The sequence below is a fragment of the Vipera berus genome, assembly GCF_964194415.1.
Source record: "Vipera berus genome assembly, chromosome: 1".
Taxonomy (NCBI): domain Eukaryota; kingdom Metazoa; phylum Chordata; class Lepidosauria; order Squamata; family Viperidae; genus Vipera; species Vipera berus.
The window spans coordinates 361,864,951-361,887,314 of NC_138202.1; the positions used below are offsets into that span (position 1 = coordinate 361,864,951).

At 55.6% G+C, this 22,364-nt stretch overlaps 1 protein-coding gene across 2 annotated transcripts; it reads right to left on the bottom strand.

Moving 5' to 3' along the window:
- Positions 1-792: 792 nt before the first annotated feature.
- NEK8 (NIMA related kinase 8) lies at positions 793-21,598 on the bottom strand. 2 transcript variants are annotated; one of them, XM_081312508.1, is made up of 15 exons: positions 21,500-21,598; positions 20,257-20,462; positions 14,421-14,647; positions 12,974-13,105; positions 10,582-10,790; positions 9,669-9,748; positions 9,331-9,512; positions 8,044-8,194; positions 6,785-6,861; positions 6,007-6,124; positions 4,321-4,471; positions 3,994-4,160; positions 3,199-3,357; positions 2,949-3,107; positions 793-1,446 (listed from the first exon to the last, which is right to left on the bottom strand). In XM_081312508.1, exons 1-15 carry the CDS (start codon positions 21,544-21,546, stop codon positions 1,418-1,420), a joined length of 2,094 nt encoding a protein of 697 aa, XP_081168634.1. In that variant the 5' UTR covers positions 21,547-21,598; the 3' UTR covers positions 793-1,417. The 2 variants fall into 2 exon arrangements, with proteins under 2 accessions (XP_081168634.1, XP_081168633.1); XM_081312507.1 differs by having other exon boundaries at positions 9,331-9,748.
- Between the last annotated feature and the right edge of the window lie 766 nt (positions 21,599-22,364).

A 22,364-nucleotide genomic window follows, 5' to 3' on the forward strand; every position in this document is an offset into this window, starting at 1 on the left:
ACCTTCCGACAAGCAAAGTCAATGAGGGAAGCTGGAATTAGCTTAACATCTCTTGATTCATTTAACAACCACAGCAAACAAGGACATAAAATCAGACTTAACTTACTTAACCACTGCTTTGCTTAGCGATGGAAATTCAGGCCCCCAACGGTGATCATAATTTGAGGACTATCCGTGACAGACGGGGCTTTCTGCAAACCATGCTCTGAGCTGGGGGTCTTCCAACTTGGCCCTTTGATGACTTGTGGACTTCAACTCCCAGAATTCCTCAGTCAGGCATGCTGGCTGAGGAATTCTGGGAGTTGAAGTCCACTCCTCTTAGAGTCTATAGCAGGGGTCTTCAAACTTGGCCCTTTGAGGACTTGTGGACTTCAACTCCCAGAATTCCTCAGCCAGGCACGCTGGCTGAGGAATTCTGGGAGTTGAAGTTCACTCCTCTTAAAGTCTATAGCAGGGGTCTTCAAACTTGGCCCTTTGAGGACTTGTGGACTTCAACTCCCAGAATTCCTCAGTCAGGCATGCTGGCTGAGGAATTCTGGGAGTTGAAGTCCACTCCTCTTAAAGTCTATATCAGGGGGTCTTCCAACTTGGCCCTTTGATGACTTGTGGACTTCAACTCCCAGAATTGCCTGGCTGAGGAATTCTGGGAGTTGAAGTCCACAAGTCATCAAAGGGCCAAGTTGGAAGACCCCTGCTCTGACTGAGGGAGCCCCCCCCCGCCACAACTCCTCAAAGTATTCCAGACTCAGCAATTAAAAATTTATTTATTTATTTAGAAAACCTTCATAGCCGCCTGCTCACTCACAGCGGCTTGCAAGCAATAAAAAAGAGTGTAGAAAAATAGATATATAAAAAATAAAAAAACAACAGCCCCCCCCACCGCCACCCCCTGGCGAGAACCCAGGGCCAAAGGAGCTGTTGGATGGGGCCCATCCCAGGCTGGGTTCTGCAGCCCCCCCCCCCGGCACCCGACCGGCACCGGGGACAGATCCTGAGACGGAGGCAGCAAGGTGAGTCAAAGCAGCCTCTGAGTCACTGCTGGGAGGGCCCTCTCCCCACTGGGAACCCACGCAGCAGCCTGAGTCAGCATAGGGAGAAGAGGCAGCCTGGCCCCACGGCTCCCCCCCCCATTTCCCCAGGGCCCTGCCTGCCGCAGGAGAGGCTGCTCTGCCTTGGGAGGGGGGCACGGAGGCCAAGCAGCCCTGCTCACCCCAGGAAGCTCCAGAGAGGGGAGGGGGCAATCTTGCATCAGCCGGCGCTGGGCTCCCTCCCCACAGTCCGTGGGTCAGCTTCAGCCTCCCAGATGGGTGGGTGGGTGGGTGTGGGGGGGGGGTGTCAGGATTCCCTGAAAGCCCCACCCCACGGGGGTCCTTTCTGCTGCTGCTTCTGCTGCTCTCTCCCATCTCCATCCGTTTGTTCACTGCGGGCTGGATTCTTCCACTCCGGCTGAAATGCAACACACACACACACACACACTCACACACTGGGGGAAAAAAGTAATCAACCAGGCTGCAAGGAAAGGGGGGGGCAAAGGGGGGTATTTCGGGCTCAGCCAGGACCTGCTTCCCTCCCCACAGCATGGGGGGGGAGGACAGCCAGAAGCCGGAGCTGGCCAAACCCCCGAGCATGTGGCACAGAGGGGCTTTGTCTGAACCCACAAACTCAGCCTCTTCCCTTTCATCTTCAGAGCTGCCCATTCATCCTCAGCTGCCCCCCCCATCGACACCCCCCCCCCCCGGGTTTGGCAGGCAGGCAGGCTGATTCACCCTCTCCTGGGGCCACACTTAGCGGAGGAGCTATTTCCGGATTTCCTGCCCTAGGAGAGGAATTCTGAAAACACGGCTTAGGAGGCTTGCCTGCAGCTGGCCTCTCGGTCCCCAGATGTGCTTAGCATCTGGGGAGGGGATTCTGGAGCTGCTGCCCCCCCCCTTCTCCCTGACATCCCCCCCCCCGCCGCAAAAGGGCTGCAGGGATGTCCTCCTATGTGTAGCCTTGAGGCTTTGGTGGGGAAGCTCCAGCAGCCACGGAAAAAGCCCGACTGGACTGGCTAGGACAGGGGTCTCCAAAGGCGGCCACGTGAAGACGGGTGGACTTCAACTCCCAGAATTCCTCAGCCAGCAAAGCTTTGGGATAGGGGCAGGCCACCCCGCAAGAAAGAGGCAAGAAAGAGATTGTAAGTCCACCAAAGACTCTTCACAAGCTGGGCCATGAAACGTCTGCCAGAAAACCACCAGGGACCCCACAGTCCTCCTCCTCCTCCTCCTCCCAGACCCCCTCCCTTCTAGCTCAGAGGGCAATAAGGACCCCACAGTCCTCCCCCTTCTCCTCCTCCTCCTCCTCCCTACAAACTCCTCTCTCTTCTAACACTGATGATGTTCCCTAGCTGGGTCATCAAATGTCTGATAACGAACCTTTATTGTCCAAGTGCAACCATGCATACATGGAGATTGGCTGAGCCACTAAGGTCAGAGAGCACCAGGGACCCCCATAGTCCTCTTCCTCCTCCTCCTCCTCTTCCTCCTCCTCCTCCTCCCCCTCCCTTCTACCACTGATGATGTTCCCTTGTTTGGGTAATGAAACCTCTGCAAGAAAACCACCCAGCTCAGAGAGCACCAGGGACCCCCAAATTCAACCCTGGGCTGCGAAGATTCTTTGCTGTCAGCACTCTTGTTGACTCTCGGGGAGTGTGTGTGTGTGTGTGTTTGTGTGTGCACAACTGCCACTCTCCGCTGCTGGGTGGCTTCCGGTGGTTTCTGGAGCTCCAAAGCCGAGGGAGGCCAGCCGCTCCCTTGGAGACCCACTTCAGGCATCCTGGGTCCAATCCCTTCGCAGCCCCCCCAGGGGGAGGGGTGGCCGTGGGGACAGGGCCTTCCCACACTGCCTGCCAGCTGGCAGCTCATGCCCAACCAGGGCCCCCTTGGCAGCTGTGCCCGCTGCCGGCTACTCACGCTTGAGGGTGAGCAGGGTGGTGCCATGGCAACAGGAGACCGAGACGACCAGGCTGGGGGGGCCCTCCTCCAGCTGCACCGGCCGGGGGGTCCTCGTCTCCTCCTCCTTTCTGCCCAGGCGGCCCCGGGCGCTCTTGCCCCAGGTGTAGACCTCGCCGTCTGGGGAGGCACAAGCGGCAGGCTGACCCAGCTGACCCCCAGCGCTGCCCAGAGGTGGGGGGGGCTCCGAGTCTCCCACCCGGCAACTCACCTGCTCCCACCGCCAGGGTGAAGGCGTCCCCACAGCCCACCTTGATGACCCTGGTGCCCAGCAGCCCTTCCACCAGGTAGGGGGCCCGGCTGGCCCGGCAGGAGATGGGCCCCAGCTGGCCGTGCTGGTTGCTGCCAAGGGTGTAGCACTGGCCGGAGGCTGTCGGGGGACAAGGGGGGAAGCGCGTCGGGCCCTGGGGTTGGCATGGCAACTGGGAGCAGAAGCTTCGCCGCTAAGCGACAGGGTCGTAAAATGAAGCGCTGCCCCAGTGCATTGCCTAACTGCCCGGTAGACGGTGGGTTTGCCTGGCTGGACGACCGCTCTCGCCCAAGTGGCCCCGCGCGTCACTGAGGTGCTGAAGTCCGTAACGTGGACACTAAGCGAGTCTGACTTCCCCCACTGGCTTTGCTGGTCAGGAAGTCGCCAGAGGGGATCCCGTGACACAGCCACGGTCAGAAAAGAGGAGCCGGGGGCCGAGTGTCCAAATTTGGATCAGGTGATATATGGTTAAGTGGGAAAAATGGCCGCAAGTCCCCTTTTTGGGGGGCCGTTGGAACTTTGAATGCCCACTAAACCAGGGCTGGGCAACCTTGGCTCTTTTCACGACTCGTGGACTTCAACTCCCAGAATTCCTGGCTCAGGAATTCTGGGAGTTGAAGTCCACGAGTCGTGAAAAGAGCCAAGGTTGCCTAGCCCTGCACTAAAGAAAGGGCGGTAAGTCGAAGGCTCGGAAAGGCTTCCTGGTTTAAGGGCCAGGAGAGAACCTGCCTGGGGGCTGCCCGGGGGGGGGCTCACCGGTGATGGCTGCCGAGTGGGAGGTGCCGATGTCCGCGCCCACGACGGCCTCTTCGCTCAGGGGGGCTGAGCAGGCGGGGCTGAAGACCAGCACCTCCTCCACCTGCTCGGCGGCGGTGGGGGTCTCCCCGCAGGGCGCCATCCTGTCCTGGCCCAGCTTGTTGTACCTGGTGGGTAGGAGGGAAGGGTCAGTGCAGAGCTACACCCTCCCCCTTGGACCCCCCTCCGGCCCGCTTTGAGTTCAAGCTCCGCCAGCAGCTGGTCCCCCCCAGCCGAGACGGGGGCCTTTTGTAGGCTCCGGAGGGCAAACCGGGATGTTTGTTTTACCTATTGCTGCCGCAGGCCAGAATTTGATGCTTGGAGGTGAGGATCATGGACGCATCGATGCCACACAGGACCTCCTGGGCGTCGTAGCCGGAGGGCAGGGGCACCAGCTGTGGAGAGCCGTGGGACTCCTGGGTGCCCAGCCCCAGCCGCCCTGGGCCACAGGAGGAAGGAAAGAGGGGCTGTCAGAAGGGGCTCCCCCCAGCTCCCCCCCCAGCGGGCAAGAGGAGGCCAATGCTTCGGGATGCTTCAGCCATCGATATTTATTCATTTATTTATCAAAAAAGGATATTCCGCACTTCCTTATCCTAGTCTGCCTTCAGCAGCCTTCTTCCTTGTGCTTTAGCAATAAAGAAAACCCCGCAAAATGGCGCCAGTCTTCCAAAAAAGGAAGAACAGGCCGTGACTAGAGACAGCCCCTCTTAGCCCTAAGAGAGATTAAGGTATAGGTAAAGGTTCCCCCGCACATGCGTGCTAGTCGTTTCTGACTCTAGGGGCCGGTGCTCATCTCCGTTTCAAAGCCAAAGAGCCGGCGCTTGTCCGAGGACGTCTCCGTGGTCATGTGGCTGGCATGACTAGACGCCAAAGGCGCACGGAACGCCGTTACCTTCCCACCGGAGTGGTCCCTATTTTCCTACTTGCATTTTTACGTGCTTTCGAACTGCTAGGTTGGCAGAAGCTGGGACGAGTAACAGGCGCTCACTCTGCTACGCGGCACTCGGGATTCGACCCGCCGAACTGCCAACCTTCTGATCGACAGGCTCAGCATCCTAACCCACTGAGCCACCGCGTCCCTATAAGAACGTTATACTGTATGATTAATTAGTTGATGTAAGGTGGTGAGAATTAGAATATATTTAAACAGATAAGACGTGTATTCTGAATATTAGATTTTGTGACGAATTGGGATAAAGGGAACTGTGGTCATTTAAAATTTGGAAATTATAAATATTAAATGTTAAACTTAAAGGTGGTGGGGGGGTGTCTTTTAATGCTCGGGTGTTATTTCTAGGGGGTGGGTGGGACAGGCAACGCCAGGATCCCCCAGGGTTAGGTGCCGATTGCGTGCTAGTCGTTTCCGACTCTAGGGGCCGGTGCTCATCTCCGTTTCAAAGCCGAAGAGCCAGCGCTTGTCCGAGGACGTCTCCGTGGTCATGTGGCCGGCATGACTAGACGCCAAAGGCGCACGGAACGCCGTTACCTTCCCACCGTAGTGGTCCCTATTTTCCTACTTGCATTTTTACGTGCTTTCGAACTGCTAGGTTGGCAGAAGCTGGGACGGGTAACAGGCGCTCACTCTGCTACGCGGCACTCGGGATTCGACCCGCCAAACTGCCGACCTTCTGATCGACAGGCTCAGCGTCCTAACCCAGTGAGCCAGATTAACAGCCCTTAAAAGTGATAAAGGAAGGCACCAGGTGCTACCTGTTTGAAAAATAAATTCCCCAAAGGCTGCTTTTCCAGCTTTCGGCATGCTTTGAAGCTGCGGAAGTGACTGGCAGGCCTTTACCGTATCGGAGGATCTTGCGGTGGGGCGATTCTAGGACTGCCCCTAAGCCAGGAGGGTCCCTGAAGCTAAAGGGATGCCGGTTCCTCCTGTGGGGTAAGTTCGAAAAGCCACAGCCCTAGAGAAAAACTCTCCAGGGATCACCAGGGATCTCAGCGGAAGCCCCAATTCGGGGTGCTCACCGTTGTCGCCCCTGCCCCAGGCGAAGACTTCCCCTTCGCTGGAGAGGGCCAGCACGTGGGAGGCGCCACAGGCGGCTTGTGTGATCTCGTACCCCAGCAGGGCCTCCACGATCTTGGGCTGCAAAGAGAAGAGGCCGATGGCACTCGCCCCCATCCTCCCCGGCCTTTCTCCCGCGCCCCTGGGGAGCCCAGGTGAGGTTTGTCTCGAGGCAGGAGAAGGAAAAAGCTGGAAGCTGGCCACGGCAGGGAGGCCGTCCACCCACCAGCCCTGCTTTACTCCATCCCAGGGGAATCAGAGCAACAGAAGGGACCTTGGGAGGTCATCTAGCCCAACCCCTTGCTTGAGCTGGAGACTCAGTACCAGGAGCGTCCAAGCTTGGAACTCTGTGGACTTCCACTCCCAGAGTTCCCCAACAAGGGAATTCTGGGAGTTGAAGTCCACAACTCTTAAAAGTTCCCAAGGTTGGACGGCCCTGGTACAGGGGGATGGGCTGGATGACCTCTAAGGTCCCTTCCACTTCTGCGATCCTGTATTCTGATATCAACGTGCACCTGAGTTGAGAGAGTCTCTTCCTTTTAAATCTCTTGCAGCCCCCTTGTGCAGTTTTCTTCCTTTGGCAGATGGAGGCCGGTGTGTGTGTGTGTGTGTGTGTGTGTGTGTGTATAAAATGAGAATATGTGGCTCCCCCGCTTAGCCCTGAGCCCACCCCGCACTCCTCGGGGACTGGACCTCCCTCCTCTGGCCGATCCAGACGCTTGAGCCGAGGGCAGAACCAACCTGGCTGACGTCCACAAGCGCTCCGTGTCCTAAGCATCCGCTGCTGCCGCTGCCAAAGGTCAGGACGATCCCTCTGTCTGTGGGGAGGAAAAGGAGCCGAGAGGACACCGGGCATATTGCGGGGATCCACTGACACAGCCCCCCCAATCCCAGCCTCCCAAACCAAGGCTGGCAGCTGGCTTGGGTCGGCTGGACCCCAAAGGGCAGGAAGATGACAGAGACTAAGGAAGATCATCAAAGAATAGAATAAGGAATGGAATGGAATAGAATAGAAACAGGAAGAAATAGAATAGAATAGAATAGAATAGAATAGAATAGAATAGAATAGAATAGAATAGAATAGAATAGAATAGAATAGAATAGAATAGAACAGAACAGAACAGAATAGAATAGAAATTAGAAGAATAGAATAGAATAGAATAGAATAGAATAGAACAGAACAGAACAGAATAGAAATTAGAATAGAATAGAATAGAATAGAATAGAAATTAGAATAGAATAGAATAGAATAGAATAGAATAGAATAGAATAGAATAGAATAGAATAGAATAGAATAGAATAGAATAGAATAGAACAGAACAGAAAATAGAATAGAATTAGAGCAGAATAGAATAGAATAGAATAGAATAGAATAGAATAGAATAGAATAGAATAGAATAGAATAGAATAGAATAGAATAGAATAGAATAGAATAACAGAGTTGGACGGGGCCTTGGAGGTCTTCTAGTCCCACCCCACACCCAAAATGACACACACCCCCGGCCAAGATGACCAAGGTGAAGACAGGCAGGAACTGAGTCAACATGAGTTTCAAACACCTTCACGTTCAGAAGAAGCCCAGACAAATCTCTGGGTTATCAGAAGGAGGCACAGCACAATCGGATGTGGGGGGGTTTCAGTATTGCAGCCCAGGCCCCTCCAAACTCGGCCACGTTAAGACCTGCGCACTTCAACTCCCAGAATTCCCCAGCCAACTTTTAATTCCACGACCGGCTGGGGAATTCTGGGAGTTGAAGTCCGCAGGTCTTCGAGTGGCCTAGCTTGGAGGCCCCTGCCCTAATGCTGCCCGGAAAAACATTTGCGCAGGGGAGGGGAAACCATCTTGCAATGGTGAAAATTGAGTTTATTTTTTTTCCCCAGTCCACTGCGAGCCTTGCAGGTGTCCCAGGGAGGAAAGGCCTGCCCCCACCTGCCGTGCAGACCCACTTCCTGGGACCCCGCAAGGACCCCCCCCCTTGCCGGCCCCGGCCTCCTCCTACCTGTCAAGCAGGCGGTGAAGAGATCCCCGCAGGCAACGTGCTTGATGGTCACCCCGGACTGGCCCTCCAGGAAACGGCACACAAACTGGGGCTGCAGCTGCTCCGTGGCCCCCGGGAGCGAGGGCCCCCCGGCCGTGCCAAAGGGGGGCGGCTGCGGAGGGGGGGAAGCAGCCAGAGGGAGAGCAGATCAGACAGAGGTGCTGGGATTCAAAATCCGGGCCGGAAGGAGAGGGCTCCTGGGCACGTGCAGAGCTCCTTCCCAGGGACAGCCTACTAACTCTACCCGTGGGACATTGGCTGAGTTTCCCATTCGGGGCTGAGAACGGGGCTCTTCCAGCAGGAGAGAAAGAAGCAGGGAAGAAGAGGGGGGGGGGTCCTGCGGCTTGTGTGAGCCTCACCATCTCTCTGCTGGCCTTCTCAGGTAGAGGCCTGCCCTAAATGGAGGAGCAGATCCCCTCCCCCTCCTCCACTCTGCAACACACACACACGCACACACACACACACACACACACACACACACACACCCTTCTAGCACTGATGGCGTTCCCTAGTTGGGTCATGAAACGTCTGCAAGAAGACCGCCCAGCTCAGAGATCAATAAAGGCTCCACAATCTTCCTCCTCCCTCCTCTTACTCTCCCTCCACCCCTTCCTCTTCCCCTCCTCCTCCCTCCAACCCCCCCTCCCTTCCAGCCCTGATGACGCTCCCTACTTGGGTCATGAAACGTCTGCAAGGAAACCCCCCAGCTCAGAGGGCACCAGGGACCCCCTATTTCTTTCCCTCCTCTCTATCAACCCCCCTCCCTTCTAGCACTGATGGTCTTCCCTTGGTGGGATAACAAAACGTCTACAAGGAAAGAGCCAAACTCAGAGCGCACGAAAGACCCCACAATGGTCCCCTCCTCCCCTCCCCCCCAAGAGTCTGGCTGCCCCCCCCCCTCCCTCCTCTTCCCAGCTACTTCATTCCTTCTCTCCCCCACCCACTTGGAGCTGAACTGGCTATTCAACCTATTCAGTTCTCATTGGCAAAAAAGAAAGGGGGGGTGTCCGTTTCGCCCTCGACAGGCCTCTTCTGCCTCTGCAGTGCCAACCTCGCTGGTGCCCGCCTAAAGCCCCCCCCCTCCTGACCCCACTTGGAGCTGCCAACCGTCCTCCCAAATGATGGGTTTTCTTGGAAAAATAAAAAGTGGAGCAAACGACCGGGGAGGCGGGTGGGGGGCGAACCAGCATCTCCAAGGCTCCCTTCCTCAGCCCCCCCCCATCCCTGGCAGAAGCGAGGGGCTCTCACCTCCCACAGGACCAGCCGCCCGGATTTGGTCACGCCGGCCTTCTGCGTGCGGCCCGTGGACACCTGGACCACCTCGGTGTTCAGCATGGGCAGGCGGAGGGGGGCGGCGATCCCGGAGCCCCAGGTGTAGGTGGAGGACAGGGCCGGGGGGAGGCCGGGCCTGGGGGTCCCGGCGCGGCCACCTGTGTCCGAGAGAAGGAGGCCCGTGGGGTGCTGGGCTGTCTCTCCGGCCGCCCCAGGGCCCGATAAGAGGAGCCGCAAGTCTGCCCCTCCCTCAGGGGAGGACCCCAGGCAGCCCCCCCAGGGAGACACCCCCCCCGGCACGTGCCCAGCCTTACCCCTCAGTCTGGCCACCACAGCCGCCCCCCCGGCTCTGCTCTGGGCCACGGGGGGCACCGCTCTCCACGACTTCTCGGGCCTGCCAGGAGCAACAGGACACGGGCCGAAGTTTCAGCCTCAACTTTCCACGGCGACAGTGGCCCCGTGAGCTGTGCCCCACTTTACAACCTTTCTTGCCCCAGTTGTTACGTCAATCGCTTCCGTTAGGACAGGTAGTTCATTTAGCGACCTTCAAAGTTACAATGGCACTGGGAAAAGCGACTTAGCACCCTTTTCCACGCTTAGGACCGTTGTTCCATCCCCCGCGGCCACGTGATCAAAATTCAGATGCTGGGCAGCTGACTCACAGTTATGACGCTGGCGTCGTCGTGGGATCCCCTTCTGCCACCTTCCGACAGGCGAAGTTAATGGGGGAAGCCGGATTCGCTTAACGGCCGAGTTGCTAACTTAATGAATTGCTGGGTTTCACTTCACAACTGTGGCAAGAAAGGTCGTAAAATGGGGCGAAACCCACTTGACAAATTTCTCACCTAGCAACCTAAATTTTGGGCTCAACTGCGGTCGTAAGTTGAGGACCACTCGTCACAGTTGTTAAGCGAACCTGGCTTCCCCCTTTGACTTTGCTTGTTGGAAGGTCACAAAAGGGGATCACGTGACCCCTTCCCCCACCCCCCGGGACACTGTAGCCGTCATAAATACGAGTCGGTTGCCAACATTCTGATCAACGGTCGTTAAGTGTGAAAAACGGCCCTCAGTCATTTTTTTCAGTGCAATTGTAACTTCACATGGTCACTAAATGAGCTGCTGTAAATTGAAGAGGGCCTGTATTTGTCAGGCGGGGGGGGGGGAGGAAGAAGCAGGGAGGGGGAGGGGTGGGGAAAGAGCAGGGCCGCCCCCCCCTGCCCCACGTGCCTCCTCATCCGGACGCTGCCCACGTCGGTGTAAAGGTCCAGCAGGGGCCGGACGCAGAGGGCTTCGGCCATGATCTCGTTCAGCGGCGGCCGCTTGGAGGGGTCCAGGTTGAGCAGGCTGAGGATCAACTGGCGCAGTTCAGGGCTGTAGCGGTCCGAGATGGGGGCAAAGGTGCCGCTCATGATCTTCAGAACCAAAGCGGGCAGGTTCTGCGGGAGAGGAGGGGGCGCCCTCAGGGAATTTGCAGGACCCCCCCTTCCCTGAAAATGCCTCAGGAGGGCAGGGGGCAACAGCAACCCTGTGAGGTGGGCTGGGCTGAGAAAGAGGGCCTGGCCCAAAGTCACCCAGCTGGCTTCCATGCCTAAAGCGGAACTAGAACTCACCGTCTCCTGGTGATTGGCCCCAAGTCACCCAGCCGGCTTTCGTGCGTCAGGCGGGACTAGAACTCACCGTCTCCCAGTTTCTAGCCTGGTGCCTCCACCTCTCCGCCTCCCTCAGGGCTGCCTGCTCTGACTGGCACCAGAAGCCCCCCAGGACCTGCCCATCCTGTGCGCCCCCCCTTACTGAGGAGCCCTCTCTGTATAAGGGGGTCCTTTGCTCCTGGCAAGACCCCCTCCCAGCTATTTTGGCCACAGACTCTCCCTGCGGAGGAGATTTAAAACAGAACAGAACAGAACAGAACAGAATAGAATTCAGAATATAGAATATAGGATGAAATGGAATGGAATGGAATAGAATAGAATAGAATAAATAGAATATAGAATAGAAAACAGAACAGAACAGAGAATAAAGAATAGAATAGAATAGAATAGAATAGAATAGAATAGAATAGAATAGAATAGAATAGAATAGAATAGAATAGAATAGAATAGAATAGAATAATAGAATATAATATAATATTTATTTATTTTATTTATTTTAATTCCATTTATATCCCGCCCTTCTCCGAAGACTCAGGGCGGCTTACAAGCTTAGCAGTAGCCTTCATTCTATGTATATGCCTGCTTATTAGGGCTTTCACACACACCCCAAGCGGCATTATTACAAAGTCAGCTTAATTGCCCCCAACAATCTGGGTCCTCATTTTACCTACCTCGGAAGGATGGGAGGCTGAGTCAACCTTGAGCCTGGTGGGACTCGAACCTGCACTAATTGCAGGCAGCTGGTGTTACTTAAGGAGGCATTAGCCCACTGCTCCACCAAGGCTCTATAGAATAGAGAATAGAATAGAATAGAATAGAATAGAATAGAATAGAATAGAATAGAATAGAATAGAATAGAATAGAATAGAATAGAATAGAATAGAATAGAATAGAATAGAATCAGAATAAGGAATAGAATAGAATAGAATAGAATAGAATAGAATAGAATAGAATAGAATAGAATAGAATAGAATAGAATAGAATAGAATATAGTTATTTATTTTATTTATTTTAATTCCATTTATATCCCGCCCTTCTCCGAAGACTCAGGGCGGCTTTACAAACTTAGCAGTAGCCTTCATTCTATGTATATGCCTGCTTATTAGGGCTTTCACACCCCCAAGCGGCATTATTACAAAGTCAGCTTAATTGCCCCCAACAATCTGGGTCCTCATTTTACCTACCTCGGAAGGATGGAAGGCTGAGTCAACCTTGAGCCTGGTGGGATGCGAACCTGCACTAATTGCAGGCAGCTGGTGTTACTTAAGGAGGCCTTAGCCCACTGCTCCACCAAGGCTCTATAGAATAGAGAATAGAAGAATAGAATAGAATAGAATAGAATAGAATAGAATAGAATAGAATAGAACAGAACAGAACAGAACAGAACAGAACAGAACAGAATAGAAGAATAGAATAGAATAGAATAGAATAGAATAGAATAGAATAGAATAGAATAGAATAGAATAGAATAGAATAGAATAGAATAGAATAGAATAGAATAGAATAGAATAAGGAAAAAGTATAGAACGGAACAGAACGGAACAGAATAGAATAGAATAGAATAGAACGGAACGGAACGGAACAGAACAGAATAGAATAAGGAAAAAGTATAGAACAGAACAGAATAGAATAGAATAAGGAAAAAGTATAGAACAGAACAGAATAGAATAGAATAAGGAAAAAGTATAGAACAGAACAGAACGGAACGGAACAGAACGGAACAGAACAGAATAGAAAATGGAACGGAACGGAACGGAACAGAACAGAACAGAGCCGGAAGGGACCTTGGAGGTCTTCTAGTCCAGCCCCCTGCTTGAGCAGGAGAACCACAGAGCTTCACCAAATTTCCGCAGCCAGCTCTTCCGGTGGGTCCCGGCCAGCAGTGGCCAGAGGCCGTGCCTATTGGGGGTCTGGGGCACCCCGGGGGCCCCCCTGCGCTAGAGAGAAGCCCCTCCCGGTCCATCCCTTACGGCGGCCTCAAAGGCTCTCTTCAAGCTGGCCAGCTCATAGAGGACGCAGCCCAGGGCCCAGATGTCGCTCTTCTGGTTGTAGGGCTTGCCCTCGCACAGCTCCGGCGAGATGTAGCACGGGGTGCCCACCACCTGAGGAGAGAGGCCCCCCAGGGAACGCCCGTCAGCCGATCCGGAAACGCGGAAAAAAGGGGGAAAGCAGAAGCCCCCCCACCCCCTCTTGTCTGGCTCACAGCAAGACACCGCACGGCAACGGCACCGTGCGCCACAAGGCATCCAGCTGCAAGTGGCGGCCAGCGGCTGCTGAAGACGTCGAGCAGCAGCGCGACAAGTGTCGGGGTGTGGGAGGCCTGGCTGTAGTGGTCCTAGCGTCAAGACACCCCCCACCCCAAATTCTGGGAGCTGAAGTCCACCCATCTTAGAGTTAGCACGTTTGAGAAACACCGGCCAAGACCATTCTTTACGCATGCACTTCAATTCCCAGTATCCTTTGCAAACACCATGCTGGCTGGGGAATTCTGGGAGTCGAAGTCCATACATCTTATTGTTGCTAAGGCTGAGAAACACCAGCAGTGGGGAACCTTGGCTCTTTTATGACTTGGGGACTTCAATACTCAGAATTCCTGAACTAGCCATGATGGCTCAGGAATTCTGGGAGTTGAAGTCTGCAAGTCATAAGACGGCCATAGTCCCCATGCTGGCTCAGGAATTCTGGGAGTCGAAGTCCACCAGTCATGAAGGGGCCATAGTTCCCCTATGATGGTTCAGGAATTCTGGGAGTTGAAGTCCATGAGTCATGAAGGGGCCAAAGTTTCCCCCATGCTGGCTCAGGAATTCTGGGAGTTGAAGTCCACCAGTCATGAAGGGGCCAGTTTCCCCCATGCTGGCTCAGGAATTCTGGGAGTTGAAGTCCACGAGTCATGAAGGGGCCATAGATTCCCCCTATGCTGACTCAGGAATTCTGGGAGTTGAAGTCCGCCAGTCATGAAGGGAGCCATAGTTCCCCCATGCTGGTTCAGGAATTCTGGGAGTTGAAGTCCATGAGTCATGAAGGGGCCATAGATTCCCCCCATGCTGGCTCAGGAATTCTGGGAGTTGAAGTCCACGAGTCATGAAGGGGCCAAAGTTTCCCCCATGCTGGCTCAGGAATTCTGGGAGTTGAAGTCCACGAGTCATGAGGGGGCCATAGTTCCCCCATGCTGGCTCAGGAATTCTGGGAGTTGAAGTCCACGAGTCATGAGGGGGCCATAGTTCCCCCATGCTGGCTCAGGAATTCTGGGAGTTGAAGTCCACGAGTCATGAGGGGGCCATAGTTCCCCCATGCTGGCTCAGGAATTCTGGGAGTTGAAGTCCACCAGTCATAAAAGAGCCAGAGTTGCCTACCCCTGCCCCCTTCACGCAGAAACTGCCAGCGGAGACCCCCCCACCCAGCCGAAAGCCCACTCACAGTGTAGGCTTTGCTCTTGCTGCTGAGGATCTTGGAGATGCCAAAGTCGCCGATCTTGACCGTGGTGTGGTGCTTGTCCAAGAGGATATTCTGGGTCTTGAGGTCCCGGATCTGCTTGGCGTGGACGTGGTGAAGGGCCAACAGGATCTGGGCAAAGAAGTGCAGGATGGTCTCCTCGTCCAGGAGGGAGTTGCCCCGCTTATGGATGAATTCGGCCAAGGTCCCACCTGGGCAGGGGAGGAAGAGGGAGGTGGCCTTAGGCCCCCAGAGCCCGCGACCCCCAAAGGGTTTGCTCCCCACTGCTAGACCCACTCTCTTTGCCTCTCAGCGTGGCTGCCGGCAAGTTCTCTGCCTTTACTTTCAAAAGGAGCAGCCAACCGTGGCCACTTTAAGACGTGTGGACTTCAACTCCCAGAATTTCTCAGCCAGCTTTGCTGGCTGGGGCATTCTGGGAGTTGAAGTCCGGCCTTAAAGTGGCCAAGGCAGGAGACAAGGACAACTGGACTGCCGCGTCCTTTGATGGCCACTGTCCAGATACAGGTAGTCCTCGGCTTACGACCACACTTGAGCCCAGAATTTATGCTGCAGTGTGAGAAATTTGCTGAATGAGTTTTGCCCCGTTTCACCACTTTCCTTGCCACATTCGTTAAATGAATCACAGCTGTGAAGGGGATCACGTGATCCCGGGACACGCCGACCGTCGTAAATATGAACCAGTTCGTCAAGCGTCCGAATGTAAATCACGTGACCATGGGGATGCTGCAACGGTCGTAAGTGTGAAAAGGGTCATACGTTACTTCATTGTTGTTGTAAATTCAGTCATTAGATTGAATAGAATAGAGAATATATATAGAATTGAATAGAGCTGGAAGGGACCTTGGAGGTCTTCTAGTCCAGCCCCCTGCTCAAGCAGGAGAACCTATGCCATCTCAGACAACAGACCGTCCAACCTCATCAGTCAACTGGGCAAGGAGCCTGTCAAGGCATTGATTTAACAGCTAACCAGGTTATGTAATGTAAGATGTATGATGTAATGATGGGAAGGACTCAGCAGGGTCTGTGTCCCTTGGAGAGCCTTTGTATAAAGGGAAGGCTCTGCTGAGGTGTTCTCTCTCTCCTGTTTCCTGCTGTAACTGTGATTTGTTGGATCCTGCTGTATTAGCACAGGTATGGATATTGTTCCTGGTGTATGATATTGTAGACAGTGTAAGATAAACCACCATTTAATATAGACTACTGTTCACTGTGTTTACTCCTGGGTTATCTCGCACCATAAGACTGTGCACGCTCCGACAGAGCCCTCCCTTATCGGACGAGGACAATCTCGGATGGCTTGAGCTTCTTAGTGACGAGATCCTAAGAAAAAGGGCTTTGCCTTTCAGTGCTGCCACCGCACTCGGAGAGAACTGCACCAAAGGTCCAGCATGCTGGACAACCCCGCGGCACCAAAGCCTCTCTGGAAAGACCCCCAGAGTAGGCAGATCCCACAGGTCGTATCCAGCAGGCAGGGAGCCAAGACCAGCCAGCACCAAGGCCCCGCCAGCCTGGTCCAAGGGCTTACTTGGGATAGCTTCCTATTTCCAGTCCCAGCCAGCCAGGCCTCAGGAAGGACAGGGAACGGCTGGGGAGGCGGCAAAGCTGCTCGCTGGTTTCCTCTCCTCAACCTTCCCATCCTCAAGAGACTGGACAGCCATTTGTCCAAGCTGGACTGTGGAAAGGGTGCAAGGAAGAGCAACCAAGATGATCAGGGGGCTGGAGGCTAAAACATAGGAAGAATTGGGTATGTCTAGTAGTCTTAACGAAGAGAAGGACTTGGAATGACACGATTGCTATGTTCCAATATCTCAGGGGCTGCCCCAAAGAAGAAGGGGGTCCACCTATTCTCCAAAGCACCTGAGGGCAGGACAAGAAGCAACGGATGGAAACTCATCAAGGAGAGAAGCAACCTAGAACTAAGGAGAAACTTCCTGACAGTGAGAACAATTAACAGGTGGAACCACCTGCCTCCAGAAGCTTTGAATGCTCCAACACTGGAAGTTTTTAAGAAGAGACTGGACAGCCGTTTGTCTGAAATAGTATAGGGCAGACGTGTCAAACACAAGGCCCGGGGGCCGGATCCGGCCCGCGAAGTGGTTTCATGCGGCCCGCGAAGCCATCCTGGAAACAGTGAGGGAACGGCCCCCACTGCCTTGGCCCTGGCCCAGAGACCCTCCTTCTGCCAGAGACCCCCAGATCTGTCCCACTCCTGCCCAGGCCCCCATAGGCACCCTGGATGCGAACGATGTAGAGCCACGCCCACCCAGTAGGCCACGCCCACCCGGGCCATACCCCCCCCCCCGAGGGCAACCACAATGCTGATGCGGCCCTCAATGAAATTGAGTTTGACACCCCTGGTATAGGGCCTCCTGCTTGCACAGTGGGTTGGACTAGAAGACCTCCGAGGTCCCTTCTGGTTCTGCTATTCTATTAACTAACACGATGAGGGGACGGGAGAAAATGTCACATTTCTCAGTGCCGCTGTAACTTTGAATGGTCACTAGATGAACGGTTGTAAGTTGAGGACCGCCCGCAACCAGTGCAACAACTTGCCCCCAGAATTGGCGGCTGCTCCATCACTGGAGGTCACCCGGGAGAGAATGCACAACCGTTTGTCCGGCATGGCAGGAGGCCTCCTGCAGGGGGCTGGACTAGAAGACCTCCAGGGGCCCTTCCAACTCTGTTGTTCTGCGCTGGAAAGCCTAGAGCCAGCTCCCTCTTTGGGGAGGGGGGGGCAGAGGGGAAGGCGTTTTGCATTCCAGAGCGCAAGGCAGGGCTGAGAAGGACCAGGCAAGAATCCAACCCAAACTCAAACCCTTCCAACTCCAGGCTCATGGGCCAAGAGGAGGCCAAAGGGGGTGGGGGGCTTCCAGGGCCTGGGAAGCATCGGAAAGCTCCACCCGGGGAGCCACTGGGCCAAGGGAGCAGGCCCGCCAAGGGTTAACCCAGCCTCCTCGCCATCCAGGGGGAAAAATCAGCAGCAGCTGAGCCCCACGTCTGGCGGGGCGGATCAAGCCCAACCTGTTCGGCAGCTCTGCTCCCCAGCCAGCCGCCCAGGGGGGTCTGCGGTGTCTCCTCCTGGCTTGCGACTGTGTAAGCAGACACACAAAACGGCCCTTTGTTTGCAAGGCCCAGTGGGGCTGCCTCTGGCAGGGAGTGCCTCTCCTCCCCCCCACCCCCACCCCGCCTCTGAAATCGGACACACAGGTGTACACTCACCACGGGAACACACACTTGCTTCTGTAACAAGGGGAGGAGGGCTTCTCAGTGGCCTCCCCAGCCCCCCTCCCCCAGCAGCCCAGGTGTTAGCAGGGAGCAGCCCACCGGTTGCAACTCCCCCCCCTCCCCAAACTTTGGAGCCTGGGGCTGGAGAGGAGGAGGGGGCAAGGCGGGGGTCTTCCTTGCTGCATTGGGGAAGGGGGCGCGGGAGGCTGCTTCCTGGAGTCCTCCACCTCTCCTTCCCCCATCACACTATTGTGCACGTATCCCAGGCTGGTGCAACACTCTCTAGCGCACACACACACACACACAAACACATAAAGACACACAAAGACAGGTGGCTGGCAAGTCCCCCACCCCAGTTCCTGGGGGAGGATCCTCTGAGAGGGGGGGAGAAGGCAGTGCGCTTTCATCCAGGCTGGTAATGGGAAAAGAGGATGCAGTCTGCTGGGTCAGGCCCCAGTTCCACACAGTCCTTGACTTACGACTTGTTTAGCAACCGTTCAAAGTTACGACGACGCTAAAAAAAAGTGACCTATGACCGCTTTTCACACTTACGATCAGTCCTGACTTAGGGCCGGTCCTCGGACGAATGACCGTTGCAGCACCCCTGTGGTCATATGATCGCAATTCGGGGGGTGGGGGTTGGCAACTGACTCCTATTTACGACAGCCAGTGTCCTGAGGTCATGTGACCTCCCTTTGCGACCTTCCCAGCTGGCTTCTGGCAGGCCAAGTCAATGGGGCAAACCGGATTCGCTTAACGACTGCACCCTTCCGATCCAGTTAAGAACCGCCTTGCTGGGCCACAGAAATTCCTGCAGCTGTTAATCTGCATAAAGTTCCTCATGCTTGTGGTCAAAGCTGTAATTCTGGTGGATGAATTCAGGCCCCTGAATTTGAACAGGGCCGGTGAATAAGCGGCAAGAAACGCTGGATATTTAGAAATCTGCTTTAAATAACCGGTTCGTGGTCTTGTTCCATCCGTTCCACGCCAATAACATTCAGACGGAGTGGAGCAAAACTCCCAGGGATGAATACGGACAGATTTCTCAGCCCCAGAGCCGGCTTTGCCAACGCCTTCCCCCCAAGTACTTTTTGACCTCGTTCATTTATTTAATGCATTTATTCATGCAAAACATTTATGTAGCCACCCGTTTTATAATCCCACTCCGGGCGGCTCCCAAGGCGAAGTAAAAACCCATAAAAACCATAATAAAACCATAAAATGAAGCACATTAAAAACATTAACCGTGACAAAAACCTGGCACCAAGCCAGGCTTCTCATGTTATCCAATCTGATCCCAGTGCTTGGGGGGGTCTTCCAAGCCTTGGGGGGGAGGGGGGAGGCCTGCCTAATTTCTGTGGGGTGGGTGTTCCATGGGGCAAGGGCTGCCAGGGAAGAGGAAAATTTCCTAGCTCCCATCAGATGGCAACATCAATCGGAATAGAATTGGAAGGGACCTTGGAGGTCTTCTAGTCCAACCTCCCCCCACCACTGCTCAAGCAGGAGACCCCACCATTTCAGACAAGTGGCCAGTGATGGAGCGCCCACAACCTCTTGTGGGGTCCAGATGAAGTCCAGGGGAAGGGGCTAGGAGCGTGTCCATTCATCTGACCTTGTAGGAACTTTGGAACGTTAAGATTTGTGGACTTCAACTCCCAAAATTCCTCTGGGTCTCCCATCCCAATATGTTCTTGGTGGAGCAGTGGGCTAATGCCTCCTTAAGTAACACCAGCTGCCTGCAATTAGTGCAGGTTCGAGTCCCACCAGGCTCAAGGTTGACTCAGCCTTCCATCCTTCCGAGGTAGGTAAAATGAGGACCCAGATTGTTGGGGGCAATTAAGCTGACTTTGTAATAATGCCGCTTGGGGGTGTGTGTGAAAGCCCTAATAAGCAGGCATATACATAGAATGAAGGCTACTGTTAAGCTTGTAAGCCGCCCTGAGTCTTCGGAGAAGGGCAGGATATAAATGGAATTAAAATAAAATAAAATAAAAATGTTCCGGCTCGTCCTCAGCTGAGCTGATCAGAGTCTTCCCAGGGTTGCCACCTTACACTTCTTCTGTGGATGGCCTGGCACCCAACCCTTTCGCGGGCAAGGCTTCCCCTCTTGAGGCCAGTGGCACCTAGGATAGCCCATTGGCACCTGCCCATTCGACCTGAGGTCCAACCCGATGGTGGGCAAGGCTTCCCTTTCAAGGCCGGGAGGTGCCCATGCCTGCCCCTTGGCATCTGCCCATTGGAGCCAGGGTTCAACCCTTTGGTGGGCAAGGCTCCTTTGAGGCCAGGAGGCTTCTGGGACAGACCATGGCACCTGCCCGTTTGACTCAGGGGTCAGTCCTAGAGTGGGGCAGCTTCCCTTCCATTTTGAGACCAGGAGGTGCCCAGCGCCAGCTGTTTGCATCGGCCCATTTGACCCAGGGTTCAACCCTTTGACAGACAAGGCCCCCCTCCCCTTCAAGGCCAGGAGGCTTCTGGGATAGGCCGCATTGAACCGGGGGTTCGACCCTTTGACGGGCAAAGCTCCCCTCCCCTTCGAGGCTGGGAGGCCTCCGGTGGTGCCCGCGGGCGCCCCTACCCGGCGCGTACTCCATGGCGATCATCAGGGCCTTGTCCTCCAGGAAGTTCTCGTAGTACTCAATGATGTGCGGGTGATGCAGCAGCTTCAGCACCTGGCACTCGTTCTGGGCCGCCAGGCGCTCGTCCTTGGTCATCTGCTCCACCGGGATCTGCTTCAGGATGACCAGCTTCTGGTCCAGCCGGCGCAGGCACAGGTGGACGATCCTGTGGGGGGGCCAGGCGGGTCAGGGAGTAGGAGACGGGCCCGGGGTGGGGTTCCTCTACATGGGGGGGCAGCTAAGCCCCCGCCCACTCCCTCAGCCCCCTTTGGCGGGGCAGACAGGCATGTCAAGGGGGCATGGGAGAGGCATGGGGGTAATGAGGGGATTCCCTCGGCAGGGGGGACCACCTTGGCTCTCCCACTGCTTGTTCCCCCTTTTGTGGGGCAGCTCTGGGTGCTTCAAGAGGCAGGGGGCATGGGAAGGGCATGGGGGGCTTCTGTCTAATGGGGGAGCAGCTGGGCCCCTCCCACTCCCTGAGCCCCCTTTTGTGGGGCAACAAGAACATCAAGGGGGAGATGGGGGGTCATGGGGGGGCTCCTTCCATATTGCAGGGGTCAGCCTGGCTCTCTCCCACTCCTTGAGCCCCTTTTTGTGGGGCAACTGGGTAGGTGAAGAGGCAGGGGGGTATGGGGGAGCTTCTACTTTGGGGGGCAGCGGGCATATCAAGGGGGAGATGGGGGCAGGGGTCATAGAGGGGCTCCTTCCACATTGGGGGGGGTCAGCTTGGCCCCCCTCCCTCTCCTGAGCGCCCCTTTGGAAGGGGACCCTCCTTGGGGAGCCCAGCTGGCCTGAGAGGTGGTGCCCTGTCTGTGCCTCAGTTTCCCCGTGGGTAGAGAGGGTGCAAAGGGGGGTTGGGGGCTTCCTCTGTAGGGAGGGGGGCAGAAATGGGGTTTTCATCGCCAGAGCTGAATGCTGACGGCCCCCCCCATCCACGCAGGGAGGGACTACAAATCCCATCGCGGGAGAAGCCCCGCCTCTTGGGAGGTGGTGGACCAAAGGCCGCCGGCTGCGGACGATGGGCGTGGTAGTCCCGCGCCTCCAGAACCGCCCCGCCCTCAACGCCCCCTCCCCTCCCCCTAACCCTCATCAAGAACCGGTTCTCGAGCCGGGCGGTTCCCATTGGCTGGGGAGAGAGGGAGAAGAGAGAGGAGGGGGACGTCCCGCCCCCTCCCGCGTCGCCACGGCGACCGCCGCCCTCACCCGAACGCCCCCCGCCCGACCACCCGGATCCGCTCGTATTTCTCCATCGGGCGCCGCCGAGTAGGCCGCGGCCGACGGGTCTCGCGTTGCCATGGCGACCCTGCCGGGCGCGGCTGCCTACGGCGGCCGGCGGGGATCAAGCCGCGCCGTTATCGCGCCGCCCGTCTAGAATAGAATACATAGAATGACAAGAGTTGTAAGGCACCTTGGAGGTCTTCTAGTCGGGCCCCCTGCTCTAGCAGTGGACCCCAAACCAGGAGTGTGTCCAATTATGAGACTTTAAGGCTGGTGGACTTCAACTCCCAGAATTCCCCAGCCAGTAAAGTTGGCTGGGGAATTCTGGGAGTTGAAGTCCGCCAGTCTTTAAGTTCTCAAGGTTGGACACTCTTACTCTACACTATTCTGGACAAATGGCTGTCCAGTCTCTTCTTGAAAACCTCCAGCGATGGAGCACCACGGAGGGAGGACTACAATAACCACCCCGGAGGAAGGACTACAATAACAACACCCACCATGCGGCCCTTTCCCACCTGACACATTGCATCCCACATCCTCTCAGATAGTACCATTGAAGGACCGTGGCCTTCCCTAGTCTATTTCATATTGGCAGGGGATGATGGGATTTGAATGCGACCTTGCTTGTCACACCACCACCACCACCACCATTCTTCCAGCCACGACCTTGCAGGGTGGGTGCAAAGAGATGAGGAGGGTCCCCCCCCCTGGCTCAGGACTTCAGTTCCTATCATCCCCAGCCAGCAGGTGTGTGGGGTGCCCAAGGCTCTAGGCTGGTCTATGCACTTTGTGGCTGCTCCCAAACTGGGGATGGGAGGCAACCCTCTGCAGGGGATGATGGTGGAAGATG